This window comes from Didymosphaeria variabile (genome assembly GCF_027946475.1).
Source record: "Didymosphaeria variabile strain IMI 356815 chromosome Unknown scaffold_10, whole genome shotgun sequence".
NCBI lineage: Eukaryota > Fungi > Ascomycota > Dothideomycetes > Pleosporales > Didymosphaeriaceae > Didymosphaeria > Didymosphaeria variabile.
The window spans coordinates 561,241-585,627 of record NW_026611629.1 but is presented as its reverse complement, the minus strand read 5'-3'; the positions used below and the strand labels follow the sequence as shown (position 1 = coordinate 585,627).

The window sequence follows — 24,387 nt, the reverse complement described above, 5'->3', positions numbered from 1 at the left end:
TACCCACTCGTGCGGTTTTTATACCATCTTTTAGCATAGTACGTTTTTGCTTCCTCAATCGATCGATGCGCAGGCGTACGCAACGGCCTATTGGGGCAACACACCAGACTGTCTTGTCGCGCGCATGATACCCGTCATGGCGTTTTGGGCTTCATGTTCCGCACTTCCTCTTCTGCTGCTTTTTTTCGTCTGCTTTCGCTTTACATAAGGAGGATGGGGTGGCGTACACAGGGTATATCATGGCTTGGCATGGGTTCGGGGGCTGGCTGGCCTGTTGCAATCGCCCGGACTGGATTAGATTGACACCTCAGGGACGTTTGCTTGGATCAGTGTGAGGTATGGGAGGGAGGAGATTATACCGACCTAGTAGCTGCTTAGTGTTTAGGTGATTATGAATAGCGAAAGCTTGAATAGACTGGGAAACTACTCTTTCTTCCTGTGTGACATCAAGTAAGGAGAGAGGGTTGTCCGTGTAGCCTGGGTAGATGCAAGGCGGCATGCGAGTAAAGGTGTAGTGGCGGAGGATCGATGTGTAAGCTCGGGCATTGAGCCCTATGAGAGTCCTGTAGGTGCTTGACGTTCAAGATTATAAGCAACAGTTGGTCTGCTGCAAACGACACCAATGAACAGTTCGTCTCTTTGTCGGATTAATATGGACGTTGGAGGTTTGCCTTGCTCTCCTTTCGCCATCGTCGAACTTCCGAAGCGAATATGCCCGGACCGTGAGCGTTCAATGCTCCTTGTTCACTTTACTACAGTCTGAAGTATCAAAGTGCGATGCCATTGTTTTAGGACACGCCGTAGAGGCCTTTCAAACCCCTGCTGGTTTTGAGTGATTTCACTCACTATAATCGACGACGCGGATGAACTTGTTATAATAAATGCTGCTATATATGCTAATGGGTATGAAAACTGCCACAGATGCAGTCGCTGATTACATAGACGCTGAATGCAAATGCCGTTGGCTTTCTCTATTTATGCCCGCTGAAATGCTCAAACACAATCCCCAAAACTTTTTTCTAGGCTTTCTATTGTAGAGCCCTTCCCTACAAGGCCACCTGAAACTTCGGATTCGTGCGGATACTCTCGCCTCTGAAGCGGAAGAACAACGGCACAGGAATCAATGCAAGTGCAATGAAGCCCAGCAGTGAGTTACCCCATCCAAGACCTAGCGCATCGAACATGTCGAGGCCAGCGAGCGGGAGGAAAGCCCCGAAGATAGATCGGAGGACGGTGTTGGCCGCGATTGCGGAGGCGGCGTGCACGGTGAATGCATCAACCAGGTATGTCTGAATAGTCATCATACCAGTAAGGTTTCCGAGACCGACGAGCGCCGTCCCTATGATGGGCACAATCCAATGCACACCTTTATCCGTCGTCCAGCCGTAGATAAAGATACCGATAGGGAGGAGGATGGCACCGGGAATTGTGAGAGGAAGCTCGAGACGATTTTCGGGTTTGGCACCACCGCTTGCTTGGGCCTTGCGGACATAGACGTCTGACATCTTGCCGACGTACCCCATACCTAGGATAAGGCCGACGCCCATGCCCAGGTAGGCGAGACCAACGGAGCTGGAAGAGAAGTGGTATGTGTCCTCGAAGACGAAGGTCATGGTGGTGAAGAAAAGGTACATGATGCCGTAATTGATAGAGACATAGACCGACATGAGGAGTACGATGGGCGAAAAAATCAGCATCTTGATCGGACGGACGATGGAGCGAGCGAAGATCTCGCGAGGAGGTAGCCCACTGTCGAGTTTCGAACGGAGGTTCATATTTCCGGTTTCTTTCTGGAGGCGCTTAGTCTTGCGCGCAAGCAGGGTGGGGTGGTAGGTCTCGCGGCCGAACAAGTACAGGCAGATTGCGAAGAAGCCGGCGAAGATGGCGATGATCCAGAACACCCATCGCCAGCCTTTGGCTTTGACCAAGAAACCGCCGGCAACGGGCCCCAGGACAGGGCCTAGCAGCGGACCCATGGACCATATGGCCATTGCTCCTGCGCGTTGCTCTTGTGGAAAGATGTCGGCGATGGTTCCACCTCCAATCGTCAAGGGTGCAGCACCAGCCATTCCTGCTAGTATTCGAAAAGCGATGAGCATACCCATGCTGTTGCTCAAAGCACACGCGACAGTAAAGATTACGAAGAAGACATTGCAGACGTTATAGGTGGTGAATCGGCCGTACATCTCGGACATGGGAGCAATAATCAGTGGTCCGATAGCGAAACCGAGAATGTAGATGGAGACGACGAGTCCGGCGAGGATATTCGAAGTTACGCCAAAGGTTGCCATTACTTGAGGAACACCGGGAGCGAAGAATGAGGATGCGAGGGGCCTATGAGAATGAGCATTGAAATGACAGCGGTCTCGGTGGGACATACGTGACTAGCGTAACCATTCCCAAGATACCTGGTACGAAGTCAGTCATGGAAGCGAGGATGAGTGTTTTGTAACGCACCGATTAGGGTCCATTTCTTGCTATCGGGCCAGTTCAACGGGTTCTCAGGATCATCTGGTCCGTCCCAATCTACTATATCAGGATCTTGTTCTGTTTCTGTCCTGGGATCACCTCCTAACGTCATCTCGTCGCTGTTGGTAGATGCTGCGCTTGGAACACCTTTCTCTATGTCGAGGTGTGACGATGTGTCTACTTGATCTGAGGGAACGTCCGCATCATGGCCTTTCTCGTATGCATCGGCAGCCCTGTCATCTAGGCCTTGGGCTTCTCGCGCTGGATTCAAGAAAGTGGCAGGAGTTGCCATGCTGGGTACGTGCTGCAAGAACATCAGCATTTGTTGTATGGACCTATAGTCTTTCCACAATGGGCGCGACGAGATTCCATTTGAGTGCAGTGGCTTGCAAAGAGATGTGCTTACTAGATGTGCAAGGAAGTAGAAGGTCGATCGGCGAGTAGAGCCGATGCTCGAGCGTAAGGTCTCGTATTTATTATCGTGCTATAGATTGACGAAAGCCTTGAGAACGTAACCGACAGTGTTGCTTATAAAAAGTTCGAAGCTTAGCAAGAGAAGTACAAAGAAGCAGACGCTGTGAGATGTTATACACCCAGGACCAGGCTGGCGTTCCTGTGCGGTTCTTTTACGGAATCCCGGCTGCGGGAAGGTTGCTGGTCCGTTCCTATCACCGATGCTCCTTCTGCCCTTCGCGAACCACCAAGCTTTCTCGCGAACCCTGAAGGGCTATCAATCTAGGGGGTCTTCTGGGGGTCTCGCGTGTTTTGATTGGCGTTGCCTCGCGTACACATACGCCAGGCTGTCTAAGCGTGCGCCCCGCGGAGCAGTGCGCGGAAATACGCCGAATACGGCGGAGGATCGGAGGGTGGAGGAACGGAGCGGAGGGTGGCGCTACTGGCATCGTGGGCATGTTTCCTCCAGTTGGAGAAGGTTGCAAGGCGTGGCATACACAGTAAGGAATGAGTAGCGCCCTTTTGCCCTCCCTTTGATGCCCTCACACCTGTCTAGGGCCCATGGCAGCGGGGCGCCCGCGAAACTACATTCACGTGAGCTGCGGTGACATGGTTGCGCCATGCTCTCTTGGTCTGCGTCCGCGCTCTTCAACGCGAAAGCGATTGCGAGGCTCCACGTCTCAGGCTGCATGGCGCGACAGGTGTAGGTACTCTTAGCGCGGCTGGTGTAGACATCTCCAAAGCGTCCCGGAATCCCGGTCGCCGACTCCGCAAACAACCATCTACGTCGTGCGTGCATCTCCGTTGTCAGATGATCAGAGAGTTGGAGACGCGGGGGATATATCGTGAGAAAATGTGGGCAGTTCAAAGACAGTCAGGCAGCATTGTGGGCGAGGGGATTTCTTTGAGACCGCTTTCAAGAATACCTTTCAATCGCACTGCCCGCAACTCCAAACCACTGATCGTGAATATCATGTTCCCGATCTCGACCAGCTGCCTCCGCCTGCTGGCTTACCGGCTCATGTGAAGGATGCAGAAGTCGTACAGCCACTTTTTGGGTCAGTCATCGAGCACAGGAGAGAATGTACTGGTGGTAGCGCACTCCAGTGGTAGATGGTCAGATTGTGTGTGTAAAGCCGCAATTCCAAAAAGAGACCTGAGGCAAAGAAGGGACAAAAATCATATCTGCGATTACAGAGGTGATGAGAAAAACAACTGTTCAAGTGCAATAGCGAACACGAGAATTTCCGGGTCCACCGGGGATGCATGTGAAGAGTATCGTAGACTTGGCTAGGACCTGTGGGTGAGGGAAACGAGACGAATGGCACCTGTGTACGTAAATGTTTCGAATGCATTTGGAGCTTGAGACCGAATGGTATTTCAGAAGCCAATATAATGCTTACTACCGCGCCTCTGCCATGAAGAAGATTCCCCTAGAATGCATAAGACCGGGCCACGCCTGGGCCTTTTCCGTGTCGGTATCGTCGCTCATATCCACTGTATCGTCACCATCGCGCCAACCATTTACCGCAGCCTCCTGGCCTCACGCTCAGATTCGAGCAAGCAGAGGATGTCGTTCTCGCGGACTGCCGACGATTAGTCCTCAAAGTCCACCCCCAATCTCGGATGCATGCGTACCTGGGCCCTTGACGTTGCGGATAATGCTTCGGGTAGTGTCGTCCATGAACTCGACGCGGCACTGGGTGACACCACCACGGGAGCCTGCCCAAGTCAGAATTGTATTCCTCATGTTTCCTTCGCATCATTGTGCATCCGTCGACGACGTACCGGTGCGGCCGAGAACGCGGGTGACCTTGACGAGCTTGACGGGGACCTTGGCGGTATCCATGATGATAGACTGCGCGGGTCAGCACTTGCGATATGGGGCGGAGTATCTCGAAGGCGATCGTACTGTGGGAAGTCGTGCGACTGGTGGTTTGTCGGGGGTCCGGGTGTGGTGTTGAGCGTGCAGGTGACTTTTCAGCGACGGCGAGGTTCCAAGTCAAAATGAAAGTGTGCGAAGCGAACTGCCGCGGCCCACCGCCCGGAAAGCACCTAGTCCCGAACCGGTTGTTAGCGCACTTTGGCGGGGCAGGAGCGAGGCTTGATGCATGCGTCGTCATGATTGGCGCGCGATTCACCAGATTTCAACGTCGACGCGATACCGGAGGACCATTCCAACACGCGTTGTGCAGTGCGGCCTCTTCACTGGTGCGTTGTGCTCCTGATACTGCGCTCTTGGACGGAGCAGGTAGCCTGTACCGCCTAGGCCCTTCGTCTCGTTCGGCAGTGGCCTTTCGGTCCCTGAGAAAAACCCTCTTTGACGCTACCGAGTCATCCAAGTGACTCCAATTCTGTACACACCAAAACGACAAATCTGCGTATCGGTCCCACGCACGCCCGCACTTTGCATCCACCCTACCCATTCTCAACCCTCCTAGATCCAATTACATCTCCGTACGTGGGCACTCGTTGCAAGTCTGCATCCCCAGCACTTTGGGCTAGCAGATCTTGACGCCGACGCACCCCAGAGTGAAGCACGGAATAAGAACCATGGAGTTCGTCAGTTCGTACGTCGCTCCCTCTTTCACACTCGTTCCTCCACTATGCCTTCAGCGGATCCTACAAACGGTGTCAATGGCATCGTCGGCCAGGACCGTCCGGTCATGCGCCAGCGCATGGGGAGTAGGAGTCTTCCGTTCATGACTGACATACTGGGAAACAGTCTGAACGATCGCCTGTTGTTTGCGGTTCCCAAGAGTACGTTCTCCCTTAAACACCAAACAACCCCGCGGCTTCGACCTTGTGTTGCGTCCAGGATGCGCAATACAGAAGCGAATGATTTATGCTTCCGACATACTAAAATTCCATGGATCATGCTATGGTCGATCTGCGTAGCGGAGTTAGCGGGGAAATACAGACTGTTGCGCTTGATTCTGGAGCATTGTTCTGACTCATGCTAGAGGGCCGACTCAATCAAGCCTGCTTGGACCTGCTCCACGGCTCCGACATTCAATTCCACCGTCACTCGCGCCTCGACATTGCCCTCGTTAAGAACCTTCCGCTCGCTCTTATCTTCTTGCCCGCCGCAGATATCCCGACGTTCGTAGGAGAAGGTAGGGTCGATCTCGGTATCACTGGGAGAGATCAGGTTGCAGAGCATGAGTGCGCCGAGCCGCCTACGGCCACTACTGGCGTTGTAGAGGTCATGGACCTTGACTTTGGAAGATGCAAGCTCCAGGTCCAGGTGCCCCAGAAGGGCGACCTGATGAAGCCAGAAGATCTGATTGGAAAGAACGTTGTCACAAGCTTCACAAACCTCACGGAGCAATACTTCAGGAAACTAGAGGCGCAACAGGCTGGAGATTCTACCAACGGCGAGGCGAATGGGGAGAAGACCAAACTAAAGACGAAGATAAAGTACGTTGGTGGAAGTGTTGAGGCTGCCTGCGCTCTTGGTGTCGCAGACGGCATTGTCGATCTCGTTGAGTCTGGGGAGACGATGCGCGCTGCTGGTCTCCATGCCATCTCGACTGTCGTCGACACGAGCGCCATCTTGATCAAGTCAAAACACCCATCAGACACCAAGCTCGTGGACCTCATCACTGCCAGAATAAAGGGTGTCATCACTGCCCAGAGATATGTTCTCTGCACTTACAATGTCGAGCGAAGCAAGCTCGATGTCACTTCTAAGATCACTCCGGGCAAGCGCGCGCCAACGGTCAATTCTCTCGAGGAGGATGGCTGGGTTGCAGTTTCGGTCATGGTAGAGCGATCACAGATTGCAGTTGTCATGGACAAGCTCACCGAGGCTGGAGCTTGCGATATCCTGGTCACGAAGATCGAGAATGCTCGCGCCCAGTAGAATGGGAGAAGGCGAAGGTCGCGGCTGTGGTTAGAGTTCTCTGTCTTGGCCTGCATTTTGGCTGGGCTCTGGACGACGGAAACAACACGGAGTGGGGCTTCAAGAGGCATTTGCCAGTTGACATTGAAATACATTATTTCTTGAGATATCATGATTTTACGAGGGGAGATAAGGAATGACGCTTACTGCCATAGCAGGAGACAGAGTGCGCAAACAAATCAAACATTCATCACAATGATAATAAATGTCCCCGCCGCGTTGCTTGACGTCTGGACGCGAATGTGCACCTTGATATTACGGACTGATTGAAATTTCAGCTTTTAGATCGCGACTCGAAAAGCTGTCGGGCAGCCACATGGAACATCTGATGGTCTGCACAGGACTATATAATACGACCACTCGCACAGCGTCCGCCACCCATGAAATCACCTCACTCCAATGTACTTGAGGCTAGACGACCAAGCCGGGGCACGCTAGATGACTCCTTCCTCCGAGAACGGTGTGCAGGCGACGATTCAGTCAATCCCCAGGACCGCGAAGCGACGTCCGGCGAGACGAGTCACACAAAAACCGGCAGCTGCAACTCCACATGCGAGCGCTGGATACAGTCTATCTACCCTCTCGGATGATCTCAGATCGGCACTCTTGACTCAACGAGAAGATTTGGGATCTCGAACATGGAACCAGTGAGCTGATACAGTACTCCGGGACCGCAATCCTGCACGACAGCGTCCCCCAGCCCGCTATCTCATTGACTTGGTGTAATAATATTAGGAGCTTCCGCTGCCTGAAAGTCGCCTGGAGCCACCCCTGGTCGCAGTGTATACCATCAAGACGCCGCACAACAGCCTTGATAAAGAGGAATAAACATGGAAAATAATCTTGTGCTACACAATAAATATGATAGTGCGGACTCGTATTGGTCTTTCACCTGTAGCTTGTCCTCTTTAGCATAAGACACGATTCGTCCGGTGCTTTACTACTTCGTGATGTGTTTTATTTGGATTAGGCTTGTCATTTCTTGCTCGGACGGCGGCACACTTGGCTTACCAAGAAGACAACAGCTATGCAGGGGAACGCCAAACGAGTCAAAGCCTTGAGTAGTGGTAATCCCGATAGACTTTCGGGCCGCTCCATGCGTAGCCGTGTCGATGGCCGGTATATCTCGGTGCCCTCGAGAAGGCTGCAATTGTTGCTGTACGACCATGCTTCACCATCACACTTCGGCGCGTACATGCTGTGCGACACAAAATTTTTGGAACCTTCTGCAGGATGATATGATCTAGATAACGCGTACTTGACGCGTAAAACTCGCATTTTCGACTGCTAAGTGTTCCACTGCTTCCTCATCAGCTCACCAGTTTTTGTACCCTCGTGCCTTTGCCTTCAAAATCCTCCTACTGCTGCAATTGCAGAGGTCTTGGGCCCGTGGAATATGGTTCGAAGATGCACGCCCAGAGTACCCATCAATGTGCCGAAAACTCCCATGATATTGGGAACCTTGAAACAGCACATGTCGGTCAGAAAACTTAGGGCAAGGGGCACGGGTTCGAAGCCGAAACCTGCGACGCCCAAGAAGTCTGCACCAGAGAAACCCACACCGAAGGTCCCACCTTTGAGGGTAAAGGTGATCAAGGCGGTTCGTATGCTCCAAATGGTGACTAACTCACTTCAACAGGCCGATCTCGTTCACGATCGTTCTACGGATAAAGCCGAGGTGTCTTCCGACAGGTCGCTGCTGGCCAAGAGACGCAAGGAGCAAGAATGGCAGAAGAAAGAATTGGCTCGTCAAAACAAGGCTGTGGAGCGTCGGGCCAAGAAGATCGCCAATGGTGTCTTGTACAAAGGCAGATGGATTGAGCCTGTGGTAAAGAAACCTTTGGTTTTTAAGGTTGAGAACGGGCTTGAGGGTAGCGAAGGGTGTCCGGTCGTGATGGAGGACGAGGAGATGATGGCCCATAGGAGACATTCGAGCCCAAGGGTGGTGATACCTATGAAAAGCCGCGACTATCGAAAGCAATTTCGAGAGCTGGAAGAGTACGAAGATCGAGTCCCCACCCTCGCTAACGCTGTTACTACTGCCGCCATTCCTGACCCAGTACGTACAATGATCATTTGCTATTCGATTTGCTGAAATTTTCCAAGAGTTCGTTTCCCCCTGAGTACTTTTCAAATACCATCGGGAACCCTCACCTTTTTCGGAAATACGAACGGTGGTACGCACTGTACCATGCGTAATCATGGCCCTGGGCTGGATATCACTACTCCTGGCGCCATTACCAACGCCGTACGTTATTCCACCACTAGGTCGTTCTATTGGCTAACAACGCCCAAGAGTCCTTTTCCGGAGAGTGCTTGCCAAATACCATCGGGAACCATCACTTTTTTCGGATACGAACGGCGGCACACATCACACCATGCGCAATCGAAACTTTGGTCCGGATATCACGACAAGTTTCGATCGTCGATATCCACAGATTGCAGAAATGTTCGAAAACCACCTGTTGAACGAACAAGACGGTGTCGGATCGCTGTGCGACTTCGTGGTCGATGACGATGAGGAACCAGAATGGATTTGAAACGTAGGACTTGGTATGTGAGCAACACGAGGAGGATCTGGTGCTCGATAAGATAATTCGAAGACAGTCATACTGGTAGCGTGGTCGGTCTAGTGAATGCCATGTTTCTACGATGAGGTGGTCAAAGCAACTAAAATAACGATCAGATGACGAGAACAAGACACGATCATGATAGACCGATTACATAGCCAAAAAATCAGTAGGCATTCGCATTATTTTATGTCCGGTTCGACAAGCATTCTTTGAACCCAGTGGTTTTTAATCAGGATGCTAAGGCCGTTGCTACTGGTGTGATATAAGAATCAACAACTGCTGGGTGCTATCGTAGGAAGATTCTTGAGGCCTGTTCTTGTTCGATTTAGACTATCTGAAGCAGGTTTCAAGATTCATAGTACCTACGGTAGATCACGTGATCGTGCCATTCCCGAGATGGCCACGTCAGTTCACTGCAATCTCAACGTCGACATCATCCTCGGTCCTGAAAACACAGCCATCTTCGATCTTCAGGAGATCTACGATTTTCATACTCCATCTGCAATATTCCATGTCGCGTTCAGCTCCAGGATCCTCAAATGGTACTTGCTCGACCCTTCTAGAACCGTTCCGAAGCTTCCCCGAACATCCTCTCTTTTCCATCACACCACCCAACGAAAACACCAGAAGCTTTGAGTCTCATCAAGACTCATCATGCCGCGTCATAATGACATCTCAAACACCCCGTCTACGAACATATAAACCTCCCTGCCGACCTCCGTAGGCTCACCATCAAAACAACAGAAACACATCGCAACCAAAACAAACCTTATATGCAATCACTGCGCACTACCATCCGCCGAGTACCAACTCAACTCAACCGTATCCACAAGCGAACTATCACGAACACTACACCTACTATGTCTCTCTTCCCGCGCTTTACTCAGGAGTTTGCTCCCCTCTTCCGCCTCATGGACGACTACGACCGTCACGTCGTCCGCCCAGATTTCGAACGCCAAATCCGCTCCGTCAAGGCTTTCACGCCCAAGTTTGATGTCAAGGAGGTCGAAGAGGCATATGAGTTGCATGGAGAGTTCCCGGGCATCGACCAGAAGGATATCAACATCGAGTGGACCGATGCCAACACGCTTACCGTATCCGGACGTCACGAGACAGTGAGGGAGGAGGGCGAGCGCCCGAGTGCCGCTATCGACGGCTCTGGTGAAGAGGCCAAGAAGATTGAGGGAGCCCCTGCAAAGGACAAGCAGCCTTCCGTCGAGGAGGAGGGTGAGCAGCAGGTTGCCAAGCAGGGCAACCAGGAGATCACGAAGAACGAAGAGGCGCCTAAGCACAAGTACTGGGTTAGCGAGCGCTCAGTGGGCGAGTTCCACCGCAGCTTCTCGTTCCCCCAGCGCGTGGACCAGGAAGCTGTCAAGGCGAGCCTGAAGAACGGTATCCTTTCTATTGTTGTCCCCAAGGCGAAGGCTCCTCAGCCGAGGAGGGTCAACATCGAATAAGATACTGAACATGATCTTAACGACAACGAAGAAGAAGGCAGATGGGTCTCTACATCATCAACACCGAAAGACTTCGACGAATAATGATCTATCTAGCAATTTTGCAGCGTAACTTGACGATGATTCAGCATGGGACATGGAGTTCTTCGCTCTCTGATTTTTGGACAAATTGTCAGCCTCCTTCGTCTGCTATTTGAGAGTAATGGAGCGGTTGAGGGTAATAATTAAGGCTTTGCTGTAAATACTCCACCAATCAAAGTTATTCATTCACGATTGCCCAGATACCTGCCATGTGATGCCTTGGAAATGATGTTCATACCATACCTCTGGTCCTAGAACAGGAGCTTCTCATAGCTTGCCCGCAAATATACTGCTGCCTAACATATGCAGCACCGCCCTCGAGCCTTCCCTGACCTCTCGCACTATGTTTCCAGCAGGTTTGATCTCCTTCACCAATCCCACGCCACTCCCCGCATAGGTTGTCATTCGCGCCGCAGGGCCCCAACCAGCCTCACCTTTCTTCATCTCTTCCTCATATAGTTTCTTGTTCTCCTTTTCATCCATGCCAGCCATCGCATCTACATAGCTCTTGTTGATAACGCCTCGCGCATTGTGCGTCGCCGCCCATCCCGTAGTACCCCTCAAATTATCGTACACTTTCGTCCTCACAGTAGACTGCCCTCCATCGCTTGCACGAATTATCTCGTCCTTGTATCCATTGGAGATGTTGGCTTCAGGGCTGGCTAAAAGCCGCGTTCCCAACACAATGCCTGAGGCGCCGAGCGCGAAAGCGGCAGCAGCACCGCGAGCTTCTACTATTCCTCCTGCCGCTACGAGAATGGGGGGAGGGATCCGCTCTTCTCTGCATGTGCAATGAACCTTGTCGGATACTTCCGGGAAAAGTGTCATGAGACTCGCGCCTCGGACTAGGCCGTGGCCTCCAGCGTCGGTACCTTGAACAACGAGCACATCTGGTCGTGCGGCCAGTAGGATTTGACTCGCTTCCTGCACGCTGCCGATTTGCACCCAGATCTTGGTCTGAGGAGACACTTTCCGGGTTTGACTGGTCCAATCGCATAATGAGGAGATGGAGGCAGGCGCAAAGAACCACGCCGCTGCTGGTTTATATTGCTCAATGAGGGTAATGGCTGAGCTAAGGTTGGCTCCCCAGTTAATGAAGCCTATACCAATGGGCATGACGCCGTTTCCCGTCTTGATCTTAGCATCATAGATGAGTTTGGCTGCGGCTTGTAGGTCTGAGAGTAACGTCGAGGTGTCTGTTCCGGCGCCGATGAAGCCTAAGCCGCCTGTAGAACGTTACAATGAATCTAATTGTGACAGGGCTGTGGGATGGGACCAGGCTAAGTGTCGACAAAGGACGAAAAAGAGCATCGGTGATGTGTAACTGCTTTCGAAATTTCGACAGCCATGTCTGCCAATGCTACGAGGCGCATTGGCGCGCCTACTACGAGGGGCGTTTGTATCCATGGGTAGTCTTCCTTCAGCTGTTGTATGCCTTCCATTATTCTTGAGCTACCGTGCGGCCGAATATCTCTTATGATTCCTTGTCATTTACCCAATCATTAATTTCAGGATCAAGATCAAGATCAAGATCGAGTCGTCCGCGATCAGATAGCGTTGGCGAGGATGGATGGGCAAGCATCTCCGGATGACCTGGTAAGTGTCGTTATATAGAGTATATATAACGTGTTAGCGTTGATGATGCTTCTCCTCGGCTTACTTCGGCTTGCCGAAAATGGGCAGAAGGCTCAGGTTTTGGTTGGCGTATTGCGCGTCCGGCTGGTACACTTCCAAGCTGATCGGGCCATATACTTTTGAATGATGTTGCGTTTCTACGTAATTATATACATAGCCTTTCCACAGTATTGTACAAAATATGCGTTCTACAGCCGGTGTGTCCAAATCGTACTCAATCATATTCTCAACCGTACACTGGCTCTCTCCAACTCTCCGATATTGCCCATCCCTGCCAGACTCCACTTCTCAGTCACAAAGCCATCGTCAACCTTTGCGCGAAGCATACCGCTCTCCGCGTAGTACTCCATGATAGACCGTGCCTCGTCTTTGCTCAAACGACCGACTTTGATGACCTCCAAGCGCTCCACACCATCCTTTGTCGTGGGCTTGTGCAGATCCCTCAAAGCCTCCATAACGCGTGGATCGATGCTCTTGTACGGGTTCCATCGGGGAAGCGCGTTCGGGTCTACTTGTCTTGCTTCAGCTACCTGAATTGAGAAGTCGAGCGCAGGGGTAGCGGGAGCGTTCGACTGTGATGTTGCGGCGAGGACCACACCACCGTTAGGAAGAGACTTGGCGCCAGAGAGGTGGTCGATAAAGTGTCTGATGATCGTCAAGTCGAAAGAGTGGATTGGGTTCACCTCCGCGTTAAGGTAATCGGACTCTTTCATCATGTGGGCAGTGCCATCGATGGCGAGCATGATGGGTGGTCGACCAGGCTGAGTGAGTTCCTGCCACAGTGCCGTGAAGACGGGCCATGAGGCTTCCGGATTGACTATCCCAAGCTCAATGAGCTGCTTGAGGGTCGCATTTTTGGGGAGTGCTAGAGGGAGGGTGGGGCTAGTGGTGACCTTGATCTTCTCCAGGTTCGGGTTCGCTTTCAGAATCTGGCTAAGCAGATTCGCAGTGTATGTATCTTGTGTGTATTGCATCGGCTGGGAGTCTGGGAGCGGCGCGTAGTCGGTGTGGGCGTTGATGATATCTTGGGCTGTAAGGTATTAGCAGCACGTCTAGAAGTCTTTTAGAAATTCACACACCTTCAGGTAGGTTGATAACCACCCACTCCCTCAGGAAAGCCATGCTCAACCCTTGAAGCAGGAGTGTGCTCTTGCCGCTCAGTCTCTCGCCGCTCAAGATCCTCCGTGCCGTTATCTTCTGGTCCTCGGCCGCTCTCATGATGTTTGCAAGCTCAATCGTCTCCTTTCGCATCAAGGTTGCCGGTCTCCTGAACAGGCTCCATCCCTGTGTCGTCTTGAATGCTTCCGCGGCTCGGAGTGCGTCGACGGTCGCCTCAGGTATTCCCAACACCCTGCCCTGGTTGGCCTCGTTGAGTACGTCCGCTTTGCTCATATCTTTGAGCGACGCGACCTCCAATGCATTGTCGTTGGTGAGGACGATGCGCTTCCTTGCAGCTTTTCGCTCTCCTTGTGCCGGGCGCTTTCCCGTGTCCTGCGCCGAACTTCTGCCCTTCTTGACGTTCAGTGTCCTGGTTCCCTTCTTAGCGGGTGCCGACATTCCCTTCCTCTTGGGAACTGGATTTGCGTATCGTGCGGCGGACGTGGAAAAGTATGCGATCTGAGGGTGAACCAGGGTTCGCGAGGCCATCGAGGCGCGGGCTGTGGTGTCAAGGGACAGTTGGGAAAAGCTCCGCAGGCATATCGACGGAGGCATGGTGGAAGTTGAGGCGCGCGGCCTCTACAATGGCGAGCTGGAGATGATGCTGGAGGCTTGATGGAAATCGCTGCCATGCCGTCCAAAAAGCTCGGTAGTCCGCACGTCCGCTCGCTGGGAAAGCGCAACCGCTAGAGCCCGACCAGGCTAGCGACCGTCCCTTCGCCAAAAAATAATCTGAGCAGCCGGCCAGGTGCCTCCCACCTTCGCAGCGTTGCGCAACAGTTCGTTCAACAATTTTCCACAATGTCTGACACAGACATGGACGGTGGCATTTCGCTGGAAGCGCAGCTTGCGGGCGACAAATCAGCAGACTCGATGGACATTGCATCGCCGCCGAAAGCAGCCATGAGCATGACGGATTCGACCCTCGCGACGAGACGGTACGTTTCTGCCACCCCAGATACCCCGCAACACCCTCACTGACATTGTGCAGACCAGTCACCGTCGATAAGCCCACGCCTTATACTTTTGACCTGGGAAACCTGCTTGCGAACGACCCAAATCCCGTTGCGCGCGACGCCGACGAAGAAGCTCTCGCCTCCAACGCCCGCGATGCCGCGCAAGCCCTCATAAACCAGCTGCTCACCACCTGCGACATAAAGTCATCTGCTGATGGCGTACACCTCATCCTTCCCCCCAGCACCACTCCACTGCCCCGCGAAAAGCCCATTCCTGCAGAGAAGCCGCCTACCAAGTGGGAGCTCTTCGCCAAGAAGAAGGGCATCACCAAAAATAAGAACGACAAGACTAAACTGGTTTACGACGATGCGAGCGGCGAGTGGGTTCCCAGGTGGGGCTACAAGGGCAAAAACAAGGAGGGCGACAACGAGTGGCTCGTTGAGGTTGATGAGAAGAAGGAGAAGGAGACTGGAGAGGCGCATGATGCAAGGGCTGAGGGAAGGGCTGCAAGAAAGGAAAAAATTAGGAGGAACGAGAGGAAGCAGCGCGCTAACGAGCGCAACGCTAAGAAAACTGGTTAGAGAGATGGGATGTATGAGGCTTGAGAAAATCAAGATGACCAGCGAGAGATTCTTACCATGCATTGGGTGGCGTTAGGGATTTTGGGCGGCTATACAATATCGGCGTATATGGCTTGAGATGGCGACCTGGCAGTGAATAGTAGCGAGTGCAGTGTGAGGATACGAGAGGATGGCGCTCAGGTTGCAGGTGGTACCGAGTCATTATATCCTGTAGTTTGTGCAAGCAATATCAATGTGACTGGTAATCACCAAAATAACTCGCATCTTCTCGATATAAACGTTATTGCGTATCCTATCAGCTTGTCCATCGTTCTTGTTTGCCACTCCTTCAATCGAGTTCCTGAGATTCAGGATATGAGCTTTTCAAGCTCGTGGAACTCTTGCCTTCGTCGGTGATGCAAGCAAAATGTGGGCGTAACACTTCCGCATTCTGTGTGTGTCGCTATTGCGGAAGTTGAATCATCATGCGCTTCTTTAGCGAATCGACGGCGCGCCCCTTGTCCGTCCCACATCCGGCACAAAAATACCCCACCGAAACCGCACCAATATTCTGACTCTGATACTTGACGAACATGCGAATGACTTTTCATGCCATAACGGAAGTACAAGTGGCTATCTATATGCATCTTGTCACAATTTCGACATCAATTCACTGCAACTTGTAGTGGATCGTGCCCCAACCTTTGTAAAGGTTGTGTAGTGTAGCGGTTATCACTCCGGATTCTGATCATCTCAGGACCTTCCGGCAACCCCGGTTCGATTCCGGGCACGACCTCTTCTTTTGTGTTTTTGTTTCTGATCGAGATGTACGCCTGAGTAGGGTGAGGGAATTGATGTCATTTTTGCTGAAAGTGATGCGTTCAGGGTCCTGCAACACCTGAAAACGCAACTGCGATTTTTTATTCGAGCACCCTGCACCACAGGATGCAAAGTGGTCTGTATCTAAATTCCATTTATCTTCCGAGATCGATGTGCCCGGGTGTTCATTGGTGCGTTCGGGAGACATGCTGGGGCAAGGGGCTTTCTGTACGCGCGATATATATCTGGGCAGCATTTGGGCATGAAGGTTTTAGGACTCCTAAGGTACCTACTCAAAAGTCGTCCAACGGCTAGAGATGCCACTTGAGATGCCCTAATGCGACTCCATATCGCGATTAAAGATTTCAAGGTGCTTCCGATCGACGTTAGGTTCCTCACGGACCTCAAAATCCTAATGGAAACGCCCGGTGAAGAAGGCCCATAAAAGCCCTAAATCTGTGTAAGTTGATTTGCTGCTACCCTTGTGATGATTTGCCGCTACGCATTGGTACTTCCTGGGAGGGTGGAGGTACGGCGTGTCGCGATGGTGTCGTGGTTCACCCTCCGAGCCCCTGATTGGAGCCAGCCGAAATGGCGATGGCGGCCCGTCTCCACCCCCAGATTCATACCCGCCCAGCTGGAAACGGCAACAGATACATGCAGCTCTCGAGATGGCTGCCCTCCACCTCCTTTAGCTTCGCCATGTAGATTCCCTATCGCATCGCTACTTCTACCATAGTTCAGTGTACATTTGTGAGAATGGGGCTCGGCATACTCGAGGATCACAAGCTGGAGCACGTCCCTGGTACGCAATCAGGGGTCCTGACGGCAACATGCGGGGCAGCTAACACGGCCTGATAGGGACGGCGAACGTACTCGAAGATGAGCGAAGGAGACAAGAGGACCAGGCGGAATCTCGCGATGCGAACCTGAAGTATGATAAGACGGGAAAGATACTGCTCGTCCCGCAACCTAGTGACGACCCCAACGATCCGCTTGTACGCGCTCACTGCCCATCCAGACCCACAAACTACGAATGTTACACATCACGGATGCCAACTAATTGCATGTAGAACTGGCCACTATGGCAGCGCGATGTCATTGTATGCATTCTCTCACTCGTCTCTGTCATCGCAGCAACACTTTCCCCTCTGCTCGCCGCAGACACCGTCTCCCTCGCCATCTACTTCCAACGCTCCTTCACCGACATGGCTCTCCTCACGGGCTACCACCTCCTCGGCGTGGGCCTCGCAGGCTTCCTCTTCGTGCCCTCCGCACGTATTTGGGGAAAGCGACACGTCTATCTGCTTGGCGCCATCACCATTATATATAGCAGCGCATGGGGCGGCGCGAACGGGAAGAATTACAAGTCTCTTCTATGGGCACGAATCTTCCAAGGCATAGGGCTTGCGCCTTTTGAAGCGCTGGTCAATGCCAGTGTGGGTGATTTGTACTTTGTGCACGAGAGGGGTCTGAGGATGGCACTGAGTAATCTTGCTTTGTTCGGAGGTGCCTTCCTCACGCCCGTGTTGGTGGGAAAGATTGCGGCGGAGATAGGATATGAGTGGACATTCTACTTCGTCGCCATCTTCACGGCGGTGCTTTTCCCCTTGTTGTTCTTCTTTTGTCCTGAGACGACATACAGAAGAGAGCAGCGGTTCGATATCGATACAATGGGAAATTTCGTGGAGCCCACGCCGCCAACGGCGTCGAAGGAAATGGCAGTGGAGTCATCAGCGGGTACATCCGGCGAGCTGGACAGTACTGGCAATGCTGCGAACATGGAGGGAGTCAGGGCACATCCTCACCTTCGAACCAAGATCTCGTGGAAGAGAAGTCTTTTGCCCTTCAACGGCCGCCACACGGATGAACGTTACCTACACCTCCTCCTGCGACCCTTCCCGCTCTTTTTCCATCCCGGTATTCTCTGGGCCTGTCTTATACAAGGCGCTTTGATTGGATGGACGGTGATGATCGGAGTTGTTCTCGCAGCTATCATGCTAGGCCCCCCGCTCTGGTTTGGCGAAGAAAAGACAGGCTACATGTACACAGGCGCTTTCGTTGGAGCACTCATTGGCTTCATGTTATGTGGCCTTGTATCAGATTGGTCAGCCAGGTTCCTCACGCGTCTCAACCACGGCGTGTACGAGCCTGAAATGCGAATGTTTCTTGTCCTCCCACAACTTGTGCTCGGGTGTGCAGGGCTCTATGGCTTCGGCTACACAGGTGGCGACCCATACAAGTATGGCTGGTTCTGGCCGGACTTCTTCTTCGCGCTGGAGGTGGCAGGTATGGTTTGCGGTGCTGTGGCGAGTGCGCTATATATCGTCGACGCGCATCGTAAGCTGAAGTCGATTTCTGTTTACCAGGCTTGAACACTAACCATGTGTAGGCGACATGTCTGTTGAAGGCTTCACTTGCCTGCTCGTCTTCAAAAATATTTTCTCATTTGCTCTCACGTTCAAAGGCTTCGAATGGATTCAGAGAGGCAAGGTGCAGCCTGTCTTCACGGCAATAGCGAGCGTCCAGGTAGGAATTTGCATGACAACTGTGCCCCTTTGTAAGTCTTCTTCACTTAGACCTCATTAGGATGCTGATAAGGGACAGATATTTTCGGCAAGAAGAGTCGCTCTTTCTTCCATCGCAACAACATCTACTTCAAGCTCACAGATGCTATTGCGGATAGAGTCATGGTTCCTTTGGATTGGATTGGGAGTAAGATCTTTTTTTTGGAATTCTAATGTTGTTGGGAGGAAGATTGGGGCTTGAACCTGTCAACATAGTGAGTGCGGAGACTATCTTGACATAATAATGTAGTATTGTTTGGTAATGTAACAGATCCCGGCTTCAGCCGCTGCAACTTCTTCGGCGGTCCTGTGCGGGCAGTATGCATGATACTTCCAGGGGTCTCTTAGGCCTCCTCTTCACCTTGCTTCTTCTTCCCCTTGCTCTTCAACCCCCGCATGGCTTTCCCAGCCGCCTTGCCGACAGCTCCAAACCCAAAATTCCAACCCTTGATTCGAACGCTCCAAATGAAGAAGTACACCAAGGCCCAGTTGCTGACGCAGAACGCAAGGAAGATACCGAAATCGCGCCACTTCTCACTAGCCTTGATGTTGAGTGTGGCCAAGTAGTCGTCTCCCGAAGAGTATGGGCAGTACATGCAGCCAGACGTAGCATCAGGATTCAATAGATAACCCGGCGACTGTGAAAGGAAGCCAGCGTAAGAGCTGCACGTTTGACCGTCTGGCGAATCAAAATGTGCAGTCTCGCTCGACTGGCACTCAACCGGGATCCCATGCAGAGTCGCTGCCAACACGCCACCAATCCAGTACGTACTCGGGTTCACGTAGTACATCCAGTACTTCCAGAAGACCGCAAGCTGCGAGTACGGCCTCACGACGCCGTTGAACAGCGAGAACATGACGAAGAAGAACGGAAGAACATTTGAAATCACAGTGAAGCTGGGCGCGAAAGCGCATATCCATTGACCCCATGACGAGATGAACAGGTAGAACAGCATCGTCATGAGGAAGACGTAGCCGGCCGTCGAGCTGTCTGTGGGAAGCCCGGCTGGGTAATACCACAGGAGAAAATAGAGAACCGAGGAGACGATCGCAATGGGGATCTCGGCAACGACTTGCGCAGTTGTGAAGGCAACCCAGCCGTAAATGCGTGAGGGCAGCTCGCGCGCTTGCCAGAGCGCCATGTTCGTATAGAACTTTGGCACGACGGCGTTGACAATGGTGGGCGGAATGAGGAGAATCAGGAACGTAGAAAACAGGCGGTTTTGCATGTCGCCGATGGTGTTGCCTAAACGGTAATAGGTGAAGCCGTTTGCGATCGAACAAATCACGGCGACGAAGAGCTTGCCATAGAGGTAGGAAGGGTCGCGCCAGTACTGTGTGAAGACGCGCTTCGTAAGCATTTGAGTCTGAAGCCAAACCGATGCCGCGAACTCGGTCGCTTCGTGCTTGGCTTTGGAAGTCGTCTGGCTACGCTCGCTCTTTATACGGTTAATTTCCTGGAGCATCTCTTGATTGTTGGTCGAACCAGCCCACTCGTCGTTCCAATTGATTCTAGTACCATCTTTACGTCTGACCGGTTTTGCAGCGGTCTCAAGGATGAACTCAGCAACGTTCTTGCTCGGAGGACATTGAACACCTCGATCCGAGAAGTACTTGATAACGTCTCTCCCGTTGGTCCCGACCGGGCCAAAATAGAAAGTGTTTCCGCCCGGATTGAGCGCAAGGATCATATCGAACTGCTGGATGAGGACCGATGATGGTTGATGGATTGTGCAGATTATCGCCTGGCCGGCAGAAGAAAGCTTCTTCAAAAAACGCACAATACTAAACGCCGAGTTGGAATCCAAACCGGAGGTGGGTTCATCAAGGAACAGAAGTAAAGACGGTTTAGCTGCAAGCTCGACTCCGATAGTCAGCCGCTTCTTTTGTTCTACGCCCAAACTCGAGACAAGAGCATCCTGACTTTGCTGAAGTTCGAGCAGATCAAGGATCTTGTCTACGTATTCGAGCTTCTCCTTTTTGGAAATGTTCCGGTCTTGACGCAAAATAGCGGAGAACTCTAGTGCTTCTCGGATAGTTGCCGTCCCGTCGTGAATGTCATTTTGTTCAACGAAGCCTGTTCCACGCTGGAAGTCAACATCCAAAGGCTTGCCATCTACGAGGACATCGCCTGAAACAACACCCATCTTCTGTCGTTGCGACAGAGTGTTAAGCAGCGTTGTCTTTCCGGCTCCCGAAGCACCAACGAGTGCGACCATCAGGCCGGGCTTCGCGTACCCATTGATCTTATTAAGGAGCTTCCGCTCACCTCCTTGGTATGGAACGGTATATTCAACGTTCTGCCATGTGAAGATGCTCTCGCTGCTGGAGATCTGCTCTAGCGCTTCTTCCTGCTGTTCTTCGGTGGTCTCGCCGCTCAGACCAGTCCCAGAGCTCTCGCCCGCGACGATTTTTTCTTCGTCGGCAGGAGCCTCATTGACAGCCTTCTTCGCGCGATCCGACTTCTTAAAGATCAAGGCGCCGCCACCGCCTGATGTAAACGAGAATGTTTCAGTGCCCCAGACAGTGACAAGCAGGTAAAGGACCGCAAAAGCGATGACTACAGCCCAATTCCTCCACAAGTTGCTTCTCGAATAATTGAAGCTTGTCGCCAGATATGCGGATCCAGGAATGGTCCGTGAGTTGGGTTGGGCGCCGGTTAGCGAACAGCCTTGATACGCAGGATTTACGCCAGGCCCTTGAGGCACGAGCTGGGACGGCGAACAGTCCATGACTCGATCAGAGAACTCGTTGGATATGACTCCTTCGAAAGCATACGAAATGGGATTGATCCAGTACAACCATCCGAACCAGATGTACTGATGGAGCAGTTGTGGTTTAGGAATAACATAACCCGTATAGATGATAAGGAGGTTCAAAGCAATTCCAGAGAATCGCACGGCGTCATCGATCGTTGGTGACAGCGAAGCGAACATCCGATATAACGAAGTGATACAAATAGTGTTTGTATAAACAAATAACAGATAGATCCAAAACTTTGACACGTCCATATCGAGCTCGGTCAAAAAGTACATGATGAGGACGAATGGTACGACTTGAAAGAGCAGCAAGGGAAAATCTTGCAAGACACGTGCCAGTGCAACGGCGGAAGGACGGTAGAACGCGTAGTCGTTGTGGCGCTTGACGATCGCTCGACCAGAGACAGCTTTCATGAGCTCCGAGAGTTGCAACCAGCCTAGGAAGAGGATAGAGAAGAAGAGAGCACCACCTCTACTGAAAGCGCCCGATGTGTCCAGAGATTCACCGTAGAACAAGCTGCCCACAATAAGGCCGTTGCTGATGATAATGAAGAATTTTGTGACAAGTGTCGTCTTGTCGCCCCAGGTCAACCATAACTCTCTTTGCGTACAAGCCAGCACCTGACGGAAGAAGCTGACCGTGTATGGCGATGTTTTCGATACTTTCTTGCTCTTGCCCTCGTGGACAGCGCCCTCGAATTCTCGCGCATCGACGTAGTCTGACCGCTCGAGTGCTGCTTCGTAGGTATCGACTTCCCGCAAAGCTCGCTTGTAGCTCTCCGATTGTCTGAACGCTGTTTCGAGATCTTCCGGTGATTTTGGCACACTGTCTTCATACCCTTCGCGGAACTGCCGTTCGCCCGGATCAGTGACCGCGGTCAAGAAATCCGCAGTAGTTTGCCGCTCCGGAGCCTTGAAACCAAGATCGAAAAAGTACTTCCTCGCCTCACTTGCTGGACCTTGATAGATACACCGACCCTGATCGATCACCATGACTTTGTCCATCAATTCGTAAATGCCTTCACCGGCCTGATATAATGTCACGAAAGTCGTTCGGTTACTGATGTCGGTCATGATGCGAAGCGACTTCGCGTAATCGAGCGCAGTGGAAGCATCCAGACCTCGAGTGGAATTGTCCCAGCAGACTACTGTTGACTTGGTAGCCAGAGTCTCAGCAATGGAAACACGCTTGCGTTCTCCTCCACTCACACCTCGCAGGAATTCATTACCAACAGGCGTATACTTGGTGTGCGATATTCCAAAGATCTTCAGTAGCGCTTCCAGAATGACCGGTATGTGTTCCCTCTCCTTCTTCTTCGTCTTGTTCAGGAGCGCGAAGTATAGCGTCTGCCATACGTTCAGCTCAGCGAAATGCACATCATCCTCTGCATTGTAGTTAACCTCTCCACGGAATTTCTTGCCCTGCTCCTCGGCAGGTATGCCGCCGTACGAAACGTCTCCGTCTACTGAGGCATAGCTGTCCCTGTCGTTTGCGATCGCTTTGAGGAAGGTAGAGCACCCTGATCCAGGTCGACCAAGAACAAGCATCATCTCTCCGTCCTTGACAACACCTGAGAAGTCGTTGATCAAAGTTCGGGTCTGAGAGTGGCGAGATAATTTCAATGCGGGTATAAACCGAGATACAAGTTTGTACAGATCAGGTCCGAAGGTTCCGATGATTGCGTCGGGTAATGTCCTTACGAAAGTCGATGTGCTACCGACACCTCGTACTGTGAGGTTTTTCCAAACCACCCCGACTTTCTTAGCGGACTGTCCATTCTTGCGTTTTTCGAAATGGCCCTCCTTCATGAAAGCTCCCAACTCGAAATCATCCTCTTTCTCGGCGGTCGCAGCACCGGCATCACCAAGTTCCTCATCAATCCTGCTTTCCGTCGGGGCCATGGAATGTCGTCGCTGTAGTCCGCTTCGCCCACTCCGTTGGCTCATATGACTTAGCGTCTCTCGCAGGACCGCAAACTCCTCGGCGGCCACATGTGTGTTGATATCTCCCGCATCTCGTTCTCCCCAGGTTCCCTCAACCGTTGATCGATACCCATGCTCACCGGAGTCACTGGTGTCACTACCTTCCGGTGGTGTCTCGACCTCCTCTAGACGATCCGGGAGATTTTGCGCTTCATTGTGCCAAGGATTCCTTCGACTGTCCTGGGTGTTGGTCCTGGTAAGACCCGCCCCCCACATGTTGGATTTCAAATGAGGGAGAGAAGAAAGAAAATGGACTAACGACTAGCAGGCAGTGTACATGAGATGAAACAGAGGGGTATAAAACGTCAGTGTTCAATACCTGAACAGACCCAAGCACATGAAGCATGAGAAATTGAAGACGGGTGTTTGCTGGTGGAGACGCGGTGGATCAGGGTGAGTAATGTGCATGTTGACAAATGCTCCCCGGAGTCAAACGGATTTATGCGATTGTGAGGACGTCATGGTAGAATTGGCATGAGAGGGTGGGTCTCAGCACTGTGTGCTTTCGCGCTTACGGCAAGGACGATGCGGTCCACGGCCAGTTGCAACTCTAAACCCTGCGTGCCAATCGGAACGAGCTTCTCGACCCGGTGCCGTCTGAGAGGGCGCCAGACGGGCACTTTGCTGAGGTCGTGTCAGTGCGTCGTGAGAAGATTTTGTTGCACGAACGGTGGTGAGGAGCCGTTGGGTCCTTATCGATAGCAATTCACTATTCCCGTCAGCTGTGATTGGGCACGTCTTGATGACGCAGCGCGCTTCGTTCGATAATGTCCAAAAACGGATTGTGATACGCGACAAGCAGACCCTTTCCGGAAGTGGAGGCTGTTAGGCAAAATACACCGCTGTCTTCGTCCCTACAGAATTGCCCCTGGCATAGACTGACAGCGGAGTGGGTTATAGAGGAAGGACTGAGCCAATTGACATAGTCCTGACTTATCGTTCTGACTTTCTTCTGACCTTGCTGAGAAATCGGTAGCCAAGGCTGAACTACCAGGGCATGACTCGAGCCTAG

General features: G+C 52.2%; 9 protein-coding genes and 1 non-coding gene across 10 annotated transcripts; 6 read left to right on the top strand and 4 right to left on the bottom strand.

Moving 5' to 3' along the window:
- Positions 1-1,046: 1,046 nt before the first annotated feature.
- On the bottom strand, positions 1,047-2,761 carry N0V89_012236 (uncharacterized protein; the record flags this gene model as incomplete). Its single annotated transcript, XM_056220958.1, has 3 exons — positions 1,047-2,334; positions 2,381-2,408; positions 2,458-2,761. 3 exons carry the CDS (start codon positions 2,759-2,761, stop codon positions 1,047-1,049), a joined length of 1,620 nt encoding a protein of 539 aa, XP_056064945.1.
- A 1,685-nt stretch (positions 2,762-4,446) lies between these two features.
- On the bottom strand, positions 4,447-4,771 carry RPS28A (40S ribosomal protein S28; the record flags this gene model as incomplete). Its single annotated transcript, XM_056220957.1, has 3 exons — positions 4,447-4,508; positions 4,561-4,644; positions 4,711-4,771. 3 exons carry the CDS (start codon positions 4,769-4,771, stop codon positions 4,447-4,449), a joined length of 207 nt encoding a protein of 68 aa, XP_056064944.1.
- A 757-nt stretch (positions 4,772-5,528) lies between these two features.
- Positions 5,529-6,787, top strand: HIS1 (ATP phosphoribosyltransferase (ATP-PRTase) (ATP-PRT); the record flags this gene model as incomplete). The annotated part of the gene is made up of 2 exons (XM_056220956.1): positions 5,529-5,682; positions 5,886-6,787. The coding sequence occupies 2 exons, from the start codon at positions 5,529-5,531 to the stop codon at positions 6,785-6,787; spliced, it is 1,056 nt and encodes a 351-aa protein (XP_056064943.1).
- A 1,513-nt stretch (positions 6,788-8,300) lies between these two features.
- Positions 8,301-9,366, top strand: N0V89_012233 (uncharacterized protein; the record flags this gene model as incomplete). Its single annotated transcript, XM_056220955.1, has 3 exons — positions 8,301-8,414; positions 8,466-8,885; positions 9,265-9,366. 3 exons carry the CDS (start codon positions 8,301-8,303, stop codon positions 9,364-9,366), a joined length of 636 nt encoding a protein of 211 aa, XP_056064942.1.
- Positions 9,367-10,053: 687 nt separating this feature from the next.
- Positions 10,054-10,856, top strand: N0V89_012232 (uncharacterized protein; the record flags this gene model as incomplete). Its single annotated transcript, XM_056220954.1, has 2 exons — positions 10,054-10,060; positions 10,144-10,856. The coding sequence occupies 2 exons, from the start codon at positions 10,054-10,056 to the stop codon at positions 10,854-10,856; spliced, it is 720 nt and encodes a 239-aa protein (XP_056064941.1).
- A 348-nt stretch (positions 10,857-11,204) lies between these two features.
- N0V89_012231 (uncharacterized protein) lies at positions 11,205-14,285 on the bottom strand (the record flags this gene model as incomplete). Its single annotated transcript, XM_056220953.1, has 3 exons — positions 11,205-12,163; positions 12,811-13,602; positions 13,652-14,285. The coding sequence occupies 3 exons, from the start codon at positions 14,283-14,285 to the stop codon at positions 11,205-11,207; spliced, it is 2,385 nt and encodes a 794-aa protein (XP_056064940.1).
- Positions 14,286-14,531: 246 nt separating this feature from the next.
- Positions 14,532-15,268, top strand: RRS1 (Rhodanese- sulfurtransferase; the record flags this gene model as incomplete). Its single annotated transcript, XM_056220952.1, has 2 exons — positions 14,532-14,668; positions 14,722-15,268. The coding sequence occupies 2 exons, from the start codon at positions 14,532-14,534 to the stop codon at positions 15,266-15,268; spliced, it is 684 nt and encodes a 227-aa protein (XP_056064939.1).
- A 690-nt stretch (positions 15,269-15,958) lies between these two features.
- Positions 15,959-16,043, top strand: N0V89_012229. Its single transcript has one exon. It is a non-coding gene; the product is annotated as a tRNA-Gln (tRNA).
- A 782-nt stretch (positions 16,044-16,825) lies between these two features.
- On the top strand, positions 16,826-18,807 carry N0V89_012228 (uncharacterized protein; the record flags this gene model as incomplete). Its single annotated transcript, XM_056220951.1, has 5 exons — positions 16,826-16,871; positions 16,928-17,064; positions 17,140-18,406; positions 18,459-18,626; positions 18,674-18,807. 5 exons carry the CDS (start codon positions 16,826-16,828, stop codon positions 18,805-18,807), a joined length of 1,752 nt encoding a protein of 583 aa, XP_056064938.1.
- A 170-nt stretch (positions 18,808-18,977) lies between these two features.
- Positions 18,978-23,591, bottom strand: SNQ2_3 (ATP-binding cassette transporter snq2; the record flags this gene model as incomplete). The annotated part of the gene is made up of 1 exon (XM_056220950.1): positions 18,978-23,591. The coding sequence occupies one exon, from the start codon at positions 23,589-23,591 to the stop codon at positions 18,978-18,980; it is 4,614 nt and encodes a 1,537-aa protein (XP_056064937.1).
- Positions 23,592-24,387: the final 796 nt, after the last annotated feature.